Source organism: Emydura macquarii, unplaced genomic scaffold, assembly GCF_026122565.2.
Source record: "Emydura macquarii macquarii isolate MOO-44397 ecotype Brisbane River unplaced genomic scaffold, CSIRO-AGI_Emac_v2 contig_1146, whole genome shotgun sequence".
NCBI lineage: Eukaryota > Metazoa > Chordata > Testudines > Chelidae > Emydura > Emydura macquarii.
The window spans coordinates 5,451,710-5,462,860 of NW_027131283.1; the positions used below are offsets into that span (position 1 = coordinate 5,451,710).

At 40.0% G+C, this 11,151-nt stretch overlaps 1 protein-coding gene across 2 annotated transcripts in view; it reads right to left on the reverse strand.

The window, feature by feature from the left end:
• PDSS2 (decaprenyl diphosphate synthase subunit 2) overlaps nt 1-10,945 on the reverse strand; it is a 186,494-nt gene extending 175,549 nt beyond the window's left edge. For both annotated transcript variants that reach the window (XM_067546760.1, XM_067546761.1), the window contains exon 1: nt 10,212-10,945. In XM_067546760.1, the coding sequence (XP_067402861.1) occupies nt 10,212-10,510 (299 nt within the window). In that variant the 5' untranslated portion in view covers nt 10,511-10,945. The remainder of the gene's footprint in view (nt 1-10,211) is intronic.
• Nucleotides 10,946-11,151: the final 206 nt, after the last annotated feature.

An 11,151-nucleotide genomic window follows, 5' to 3' on the forward strand; every position in this document is an offset into this window, starting at 1 on the left:
GGCCTGTGATGTGCAGGAGGTCAAACCAGATGGTCATGGTGGTCCCTTCTGATCTTAAAATCTATCAGTAGATAAGGTCACCTGAAAAACCTTAACTTTGCTTCTGTGCTAACAATAGCCTACAAAATTGTACCTAGTGAACCCTTCATACCAAGTCTTTAAGAAGAATTTTCAAATTACTTTTATGAAAAGTTTCAGAGCTTTGTAAACTCATTCATGTAAATTGTTAAAGACTTCTTAATTTTGCTCTTATAGTCAAGGGGAGAGATATAGACTTACAGGGCCTACACTAAGGAGGGTCTGTAACACAAACATGAAGTTTGCTTTATATAATATGGCAGTTTGCAATGTCTAAGTTTAAGAGTAAAGGTACTAAGGCCATGTCTACACTAGCACTTATGTTGGCAAAACTTTTGTCACTGAGGGTTGTGAAGGAAAAAAACAAAAACAAAAAAAACCCACACACACCATGAACATAAATTTTGCTGGCATAAGCTCGTGTGCACAGCGCTACGTTGGTGGGAAACACAGTCCCGCCCACATAGTCGCCACTCATTGAGTTGGTTTATTGTGTCGACCGGAGTGCTCTCTCCCATTGGAATAACACAGCTAAACGTGCACTGTTACAGCACTATCAGTACTGTGCTGCTGCAAGCTTATAAGTGTAGACATGGTCTAAGAAGTGTCCTTAATTCTTGGAGTCATTGATAACAAACCTATGTTCTTTAATCATAAGACTGTCTTCATTTGTTATTGATCTGAGGACAATTTTCATGAAAACTTAATTATTTTTTCTCATAAGTAGAACCTATGTTTTGAATTTATAGGCTTAGCATTTGTGTGTGCATGGAGAATTACAATGCTTTCTAAGTGTTTTCCTATAGCGATATATTATTTCACTCAACTCTAGATTAAGCTTTGTACTTTGGAATTTCCTCATTCCATTCGTCCATCCATCCCACCCCCCAACACACAAACGTTTCAGAAGCGGTCAGTGGCCAGAGTTAGTATAGAAAACCTAGAGATGCACATGGACTCATGTAGAATTTAGCAGCTGTTCAGGGATGGAATCTGTTCCTTCCACTCTCCTTTTCCTGGCTCCTTCGGACCAGCTCCCAGAACACCACAGTGTTGTTTCCTGTCTGCTGCTCCATTCATCATGGCCCAGTGCATTGGGATGATGCAGAGTTTAAGAAGGCTTTAATGGAAGGCTTCCTAAAGCTTGCCAGTGTGTGCATGCCTCCTAAAGCATTCAGAAACCAGCAAGAGGTATTTAGGGCACTGCAAAGCTCTTAAAGAACTTGAAAACAGCATTTAATATGTTATTCCCAAATGCACAAATTTAGAGGAACCAGTACTAGCCAGGGACTACATAAATTTGACATTTTGAGAGACTGAACTTGTGATGCTGGTAGACCAGGTGCCAGCTCATGCCAAGGCCCTGGGCTTCACTGAGCACCAACAAATGATAGCTGAAAACCAGTCTGGCTCTCCTGTGTGTTAGTATTGTTAAAATAGATAGAGTTATAAGACTGTGTTTAGACTTTATTAAATGCTTGTATGATACTGCATGCAGTAATCTCCTAATAACATCTGTATCCCATGTTATAAGAGTTTGCTTAGTAACTATAAAAAAGTGTTTGCTAAAACTGTAAACACTCACAGTCAGAAAAGAAGCATTACCAAGTATGAAATGCTAGTTTACCACAAGAGGTGTTATCTTCTCCTCAACAAAAGAGGGCCCACAGACACCAAACAAGGCATTGCAGAATATCAGGGGACAAAAGACTGTTGATTGCTTCCCCCACTCCCATGAAGAGGGCAATATGCATAAGCCCTCATCTCATCATGCTGGAGGAAGGACAGAACAATTCCTCCTTCATAGGGAGTATTATCACTGCTTGGAATTCTGACAGGGCAAAATTTTAAGCATAAGCAAGGAATCCTCAAGCTGCTTGATTTGGGTTAGCCTTAAAGGACACATAGAGCTTGCATATTATAGCAGCTACTATTATCTTTTGGAACCTAAGACTATATTTCATTTGTGCGTGTATGTTTACCTCTTTCCCCTTGTAAATAACATTTCTTTTTCTTACTTAATAAATCTTTCTTGAATATTACAAGATAGGCTACAAGAGTTGTCTTTGGTTTGAGATCTGAAGTACAACTGGCCTGGGGTAAATTAACTGGTCCTTTGGGTCTGGGAGTAATCTGGTTGTTGTTGTGATTTTTGTGTAAGGGACCATCTAACACAAAGGCAGGCTGGCCTGGGTAGCAAAATAGACTGGAATGCCCTGTGACTTTATGTTAAGGCTGTTATAGTACTTTAGGAATTCACACTTGTTACTTGGTTGGTGCCCGTTTCTTGCCTCAGGACAGACGGACTTAGATTGAGAATACCAACAGTTCCCATCTGACGGCTATTTGGTGGCCTATTCTAAATGTGTTAGTGGTCTCAATTTTATCATAATAGCCTCCTTTCGTGGCCTCAGCAGAACACCGATTAAAAGGACAGAGAATTAATTGCCATTTCACCCTGAAGGGATGTCCTTCAAAGCCAGGGTTCAGGCACATTGATTAGACAATATTTCCATTGTGCACCCTACAATCGTTCTGCAGATACTACATTTCAAACTTCAGGATAATCAGTCTGGCATCCTTCACTAATGATATATTTCACTTAGTGGAAAAAATATAAAATATACATATTGCTTAAGAAGTCTAGAAGAGGAAAGTCAACATGAAATAAAACTTCACAATTACATCACTCAAACTGGCTCAAAAGACAGCCACATGAGTTGCAGCAGTTTGTAATTTAGAATAGCAACTGAAAGGGTAAAGATTCAGTGAGTGTTGAAGGAAACTCAGGTTGAGAGCACTCTTTCAAAATGTCAAGAAACAAATGGAATAACTGAAATTAAATGTAGAACCTACAGTACCTGTTGTGAGTTAAATCAGCCCCCTTTTTCAGATAGTGAAAAATTGAAATAAAAAACACGTATTAGATCAAGTCAGTAGGCTGAATTTTAAAAAATTCTTCAAGTCCAAAAGTCACATGACAGAAATACGATCCCAGTGATTCAAACAAAAAACACCTCTATATTCCTGTTGCTATAACAACATAATACATTTGTTCTCTGATGTCATTTTTGATGACATCATTTTGGAATTTGTTATTTTAAAACTAGGTTGCTATGACACTGTGTAGTTGTTAAGTGGATTTATTTCCTATTTTCCTATTGACAAGACTATTTGTATCAGTTTTATAAAGCTCATATGATGTACAAAATGAAAGATGTATCTTATTACATACTATAAAATCCAACAGCAGAAACACCTTTAATGAGCTCTATTCTCCACTTCAATGTGTGGTGAAGCAAGGAGGAATGTCCTCCCACCCTCTTTCAAGTCACTATTTTTCCCACTCCCTTGGGTCTTCTGTGCTCTGAACCTTAAAAGGGTCTTGCATCTCAACATCCCTCCTTCTGGAAAATGAGCGCTAAATACTATTGCCTCTGGATTCTGTCAATAATGACTTATACTATATAGGGACATAGTGTCACAGTCTCTCTTTAGAACCTCAAAAATATAATGTACAGATCCCACAGTATATCTAGCTTCTGGATGCCAGGGAACAAGGGACCAGAGACAGATAATAAACTGATCTCCTGTAGACAATGCATTGCCTCTGTACCATGGCATTGGCTTGGCGAAGGATTTGTTTTTAGTCACTCTTTTATAATTACTCAGATACTTTACAAGATACTATGGACTCACAGAAGTATAATATTGAAAACTTGATACAGATATGATGCTCCTACTGAAGCAGAAAAATAAATGAAATTGCATTAAACACAAATACAATTTATAAACAAGAAACTACAAAGCTCAACCCTAACCTCAACTATACAGTAAGTTTTGAAAAGTCTGCCAGTGCACGTGTACAGTACCACCATTAATTTAAGATGTAAAATGGCACAGCTTGAAAAATTCACTCTCCATTCGTGAATGAGAAAAAAACATTTTTAAAATAGGAAGAGTGATTGTTAAAACATAAGAATCGGCAGGGGCAAATTCAAGAACAGGTAGTTTCTGAAACTGCTTTTAACTCACTTTTTGAAATTGACTAGATTTAAAATTCATGATGTTCCTTTAAAGTCTGTCAGGTTTGTCTCCAGAAGCAGTTCCTCTAAGGCAAGGAGTGTAGACAGTCTGCTTCCCCTGAATCAAACTAAACCACTCAGAAGTGGGATAGAGAAAATAATTATTGATTTATAATATTGGGTTCCCCAGCCCCTAAAGAAAACAGTAGCATTGTCATGGAAACCTCCTTCCAGCATCCTTAGCTTTTTATGTTTGCTTGTCCTCTTTGTGAAAGTCTTGAAATCTATTCCTATAATATAAAGGACAATATAACTGTAAAGGAATGCATTATTGTGCCAGTGGAATTGTGGGGAGGATGACTTCAAACAACAACTAACAGGGCCCTAATGATGTTCTAGAATTCCAAGAGGAGACAGCTGATGTGAAAGAAAAAGTGGAGAAAAGGAAAGGTAATATCTAATAATCAAGAGTTGTCACAAACAGATTCTAAAAAGTCACTGAAGTAACTGACTAAAACCAGTGTTCATAAGAAAAAAAAAAAAATCTTGGATATTGAATTTTATACATGCAGAAGCAAAAGAGAGGAAGAAATATGACAAGTAACAAAACAGAGCCCTGGGCTGTAAGTACAACTCTGACTCTAAGGGTATGTCTACACAGCAAAGAAAAAAACCCCAGCTGGCCTGGTCTGCAGGGCTGTGTAGACTTCTGGGCCCCTCCTATCATGCGGGGTCCTAGAGCTCAGGCTCCAGCTCAAGACCGGAAGTCTACATGACAATGAAATAACCTTCCAGCCTGAGCCCCGCAAGCCCAAGCCATCTAGCCCAAGCCAACCACAGGTGTCTAGTTGTTGTGTAGACATACCCCATCAAATATCTAAACTTTGACTGTGCTGTGATATTTATCATTATTTGTAGTTTATGTAAGGTATATTTGCTAAATAATTCCCTTTAGAAAGAAAATTGCTTTAACACTACTTCACTTTATTATATAAATACACAGTTTTCCTCTTTATTCAGAAGTGTGGTATTGTTTTTTGAAATTAGAAATCAGTTCTCTTTTGCTGCCAGGAACACACACACTGACATATCACTAATCCAGTAGTACATTAAATTTCTCATTTTTAATACTCAGATTTATGAGTTACAGTTCAGTTGTGCTATACAGTGAAGAAGAGTATATGTGAACCTAAATAGTTACCACTTTTAAAAAGAGCTGACGGTACTGTGTGTGTCAAGTACAATGAGTGTGTAGTAAGTTAACGGTATCACAAGATAAGGGATCAACCTGTACTGACTTATCACGTATTCCCATTTGTTCTCTTAGTTTAACCTCATCTCATTTTTGTAACAGTAGCTGGCTGTCATTTGTGCCATCTCTTGTCAAGGCTGACTGGCATTCATATTCTGTTCATTATGCATTCAGTTTCTTCTTCATATGTGCTGAATCAAAGTTAAGAAATCCCAAAGCTTTCCATTTTGCCAAAATGAGTTGTATGTGAAATTCTGCTGAAATGTTAAGACTTGCAAGAAATGTACTCTGTGCAACAAATCAGCGTAACACGAGAGCTCGCATGGATATCCAGATTCCATATTAAAATATTAGAAATGACCGATGTCAAGATGACTACATTTTCTGTTGAAATTATTTACATCAAGATATACCAGTCAGCCTCTTCTACTGAGCACACTTCATTTACCAAGAGTGTCTTGCATGCTGGGCTAATGCAGTATGCCTATAAGCATGGAAAACTTGGGTTCACTGCAGATTCTTAAATGAGAATTATATCAAACATGAAGTTGCTCAAATGTGAGAGTGGATTTAATTACCTCAGTCAAAATCCCTAGTTATTGTATGTCCACCTCACAAAATTGACACTCAGTTGTACTGTGCTTAGGAGAGGCAAAGAATTCAGCTAGAAAAAGCATTGTACCTTATGACTATATGTGCATTGTATAAGCTCCTCCACACAAATATTGCCAATGAATGACAACACTATGAACACAATATTCACTATAGCTAAAAGCTAGTACTATCTATAGCATGGTTTTCATACCATGAGTTCCCACCCCTTTCATGAACACCAAATTAGGAATACTGTACAAATAAAAATTGAATCTTAGAAAATGAAAAGATAGAGCTATATTCAAAGTCAATATTTTTACATTTTAATTATTTAGAATTGTTTATTCGAGACCATTACCTATTAAATCCTTACAGTGGCAGGACAATACAGCAAGCATACACACACACACAAAATCTCAAGAGGTGACACTATCAACCAAGAGATGTCAGTGCACTGTGAGCATGTTATCAACAATTTAATTCAATCACACTGAATATATTACAGAATTAAAATTAACACTACACACATTGATTCCTTAAAGGTCGCCACCATTAAAAGGACCACATCAAGGTTGCTCTAGAAATCAATTTTGAATGTCCCGGGTTTTAACAAAAATTCCAAACTTTTTAATTAGGTCTTGAATAATCCATTTACCTCAGTTCAGAGTGCCATTGCTCTACACCACAAATATAAACAAAACTGAATCATTCATTAAAAAAAAAAGTTATGACCTTTACTGTTGTGTAGTTAACCTTCCAAATGTGAACTGAATGATAACTGATGCAGTTCTGCCTTTCCAAGTCTGCCAAAAGACAGCTTTCCCAACATACAACTGTTCAAACTCCTCTAGTAAGAAATAAAATGGACAAGAATATCAATTTCACTTTGCTACTGGGCAAAGCTCACAGCAGCAATGACAGGCCATGGTACTATTCATGTGGAAAGTGAACCAAAAAACTATTTGTTTCTCTCATTCCTTCCTGCTGCTGCCAGGATGGTGTAGTATAATGGACACCCAATCATTCTTGCCCCAATCTGCACAAGACAATATTCAACTGTGAATTAAAGTTAAGGCAAAAGATTAGAGAAAAAATACAAAGGTAATCAGATGAATATGGACTGGAGCACCTTATATACGTATGCAGAAGCTATGTCACTTCTTCCAATTCTTTCTATCTAACAAAGTTCGTTTTTCCCCACAAGAGCTCTACCTAATAATTCATTCTGCCAAAATACATAAGAAACCTAATCTCCAGATTCTAAAAAAAAAAAAAAAAAAATATCACTCTTTTGGCTATTGATATGGTGACAGAAACCCATGCCTAGTTTCAGTTTATCCAACACTCCTAAAACACATGAAGGCTTTATGTTACTACTCTACACTATCTAAAGACAAATGTATCAGTAATTATGCAGTTAGTGGCAGGTATACCAAATATGAGAAATCTCTTCACATCGCTGCCAGTACTGACAGCAATTACTATGCCAAAATAGTCTGCTTTAGTGATGCTGGTTAATGCTTTCAATTACTTCAAAGTAGGGTTCTATGTAAGCACAGGGTTTCGTGTAGGCAAAGGTTCAACTTGTGCAGATTTCATTACAGGTTTGGTACCCTTATAGCTAACATCATGGACATTTAAAATTATGATTATGTTTCGATCACCTCCATGATGCAGACACATTTTATAAAAGTTTCATTATGACATGTTGCAAAAATTTAAAAAAAAAAGAAAAACTTAAACTTGTTTTAAACCCCTACCCAGCAACAGCGGAGGATTGAGCCCATGCCTCTGAAGTCCCTTACATCCTCAGCAACTGAGTGAAACTTAAAACATAATCATCAGCTTTACTGCAATCAGAAGGTTACAGGCAGAAGATGTAAAGTGACCAGATACATTACTTGCCAATTTCACTATCTTGTTGCTGGCTATTCTCTGAGAAAGTTCCTTCATTAGCCATTGGCAAGCAAGTGGGCATGTGTTTTTTTCAAGCCCTGAAAATGATCAATTAAAAATGGAAGCAAGGAGGAAAACTACTGATGGTCAGTCAAAACAGTTTAAATTGGAAGAGGGAGAAAAAGTTTTACCCCAATGATCTTGTGCAGACAAAACAGAAATTGGCCCTCATGATTCCAGCATCCTACATCTATTCTAGGCAGATCAGCCAGACATCCAAATAAGAAAACTCCTGCATTCCCTCTGTCTACAGATACCAAGCATTTGCTGCCAAACTAAACCATTTTCAGTAGGTAGTTCTGCTACCAGAGGTATCTTCTTAAAATGCCATTGAGAGGAAATGGGATTATTTCTGATATTGAAAATTAGTAAAATTAAGGGAAAAGACGATCAACTTCTAAAGTTCACCACTCATAAAAGTGTCTGGTGCAACCAATCTTTAGCTCTTGCTCTTTGCAGGAAATTACTGCAGTGCCTCTAGGACTGTATTCCCATTATTTACCACTTTCTTTCACACAACCTCTATGTATGTTGCCCTTGGGTTGGACTGAAGAAACAAGTTTTAGATTGTAAACCCTTCTCATGACAGTGCATGAAGCAGAAAGTGGAAATGACAAAAAACAAAAGTGGAACTAATTAGTCTGCTTCTGCAGTCCAAATAGACTGTAGTGTAAAAAATAAATAAAAAGCCTTAAAGGATTATCTATCTTCCAAAGTGAAAAAATGGAACACCTGGTATATCTGTCTAACACAATAACTTGTCCCCTCCCCTAGAAACAGACTTTCAGTATTGCCAATCTGAAGCATGCAGAAATCATAAGTCAGGCCCCCCAAAATCAAGTTTATCTTTAAAAAATTGAGATTTTAAAAAAATAAATATCATAGAAGAGAGTGTATTTATCTTTCATTTTTGAGTCTTTAGAGTTCACATTTCCAACCTTTTCTCTGTCAGACACGAGACTATTTTTAAATTAAAGCTTAGATTCTTCTGACTCTTGGAGCTGGGGGTTTAAGAACAAATATCAGAAGAGATGACATTTCTATCTTTGCTCTCCAAAGTCCTGCTTGCCGCAGAGGTATGGATGAGAAGGAGGAGGAAAACAGATGTCTGCACAGGCTGGGTCACTAGAAACCTGTACACCAGTTGCACCACTGCCCAGAGTCAAAGCAAGTAACTCCATGTTAATCTGACTTTGCAGCAGTGGAGAAATTATATGAGGACTCATCTGGTGGGTGGGTCTCCAAGAGGGCTTACGGTTGAAGGAGCAAACACCACGAGAAGCCTAGAGAGGGGCACTATAGCCTGATGTTAATTTGAACAGATCAACTTGTTGGCCAGCTTCCAGGGGTTCACACAAAGTCCTCTCCCTATCTCCTCCCTCCTGAAGTAGTACAACACTGTTAGCCTTGCAAAACATAGGGACACCAGTTAAAAGTAATGAAAACACAGCCACACAGTTTTCAAGGATTCATAGTCACCCTAATTAATTGTGAAATTAAATGTTTAACATGCTCTCAGTTTTAATGAGGTGTTAACACAGTGAAGGATATTTCTATTCAGAAACAGTTCTACTCTGAAAAGTGACTTTGTAAACAATCACTAGGAATTCATATGCATTGGAATAATGTTTCCCTAACAATTGTGTTTGGTTTACAAGTATGGAAACATTTTTCATAATTGCCACCTCTGCAAACTTGGGCTGGGAACCTAGGGCAAATCAGGTTCTTATCTGCTCATGAATCCTCACCAGTAATGATGAAGTAATATTTGGATATAGTTGATTTTAACTGATGAATAAGTTTCAGGATAACAAATTCATTCAAAGTAGAATGCTAATTTTGAGGTGACTGAGTACTTGCTGACTTTGAATCATTTTTAAAGCTTACTAGAAACTGCAGTCTTAAAGCTACTGTACCTGTCACGTTAGATGTCTGGATACAGATGAAAATTAAGATGAATTCCAAAACCTGCATGGAGCAAAGACTCCACTTGAAAGAAACCTAACATTCCAGGCCTTTCTTTCTGTAGTAATCCATGAAAACTTTGTCTATGTCTACTTAAATCTCATCATAACAGGCAATTTTATACAGAACTAAAATGCAAGAAGTTGGTTATAGACGTTCAAGAGCCAAAGCAGATTAAGAGTGTGAAGACTGGAGATCAGAGAGGGCTGTAAGTAACCATAATTTCATTAGCTTGCAATGCAAAACTTCTAATTAGACTACCTCAACAGCATACAGTGAGCAATGGGGCAAATATGAGCAAGGGGACCCATGGAAGGAGCGACATGGGCCTCGGTGCTTACCTGGCGGTGTTAAGCAGTGGGTGCTTGGTCCCAACCAGCTTGCGGACTTGCATGGCTATGTTGCTCAGTTCGTCGCTCAGCAGACAGCGGAGGCTCATGAACGAGGTCGGATACCCCACGATCTTCTCGGCCTCAGATACCACCTTACTCCAGTAAGAGGCCGCGGAGGGGGAACCCGAGAACAGGCCCCTCCGCCACCACACACCACCACCTCCTCCCCACACAGACCAGAGCCTGGGGGGCAGCGGCAACAGCCGGGAGCAGCAGCCCCCCCAACGCGGGAGCAGCAGAGGACACATTATCCCCCCCCCCTTAACTGCCCCCTCCCAATGTCCTGCTCCCCAACAGCCTTCGCCCCCCGCGCCCAGCCTGCTTGCCCTGAGGTACCTGCCGCCCTCTCCCCAGCCCCGTTCTCCTACCTCCGTCCCTCAATACCCCGATGTCCGACTTTACCCCAACTGTCACCGCCGCCAACAGGCTCCCAGGGGCGTCCGGATACGAAGCCGCCCCCTGCGGCGAGGCCAGCCCTGCTCCCCGCTCAGAGCCCGGCCCCCACCGCCTCCGAGCCGGGCCCCCTTCTCCCTGCCCCTGCGCGGGACCCCAGGCCGCACGTCAATGGGGGCGGGGAGCGGCCGACCCCCGCCCCGCCCAGCAGGAGCCACGCTCCTGCTGCTGTTATCGCCGAAAAAACGCCAGCTCTACCCCTCACACCAGCCAGCAGGAAAAGCCCATAGTTATGCCATGGGGGCAGCCATCTTAGATGTCGCAAAACACGACAAGTCGTAGAGCAGCGACCGTGGCATCCAAAAGTCCGAATCCTCCCCGCTTCCTCACTTTACGGCTTCGGCTGAGCGGGGCAATGGGAGGGAGGGAGCGAGCGAGGTGTGTTTGCGTCACACGCGCTTACCGTGGTGGCTCCGCTGCTTCCCCCGTGGAGGGG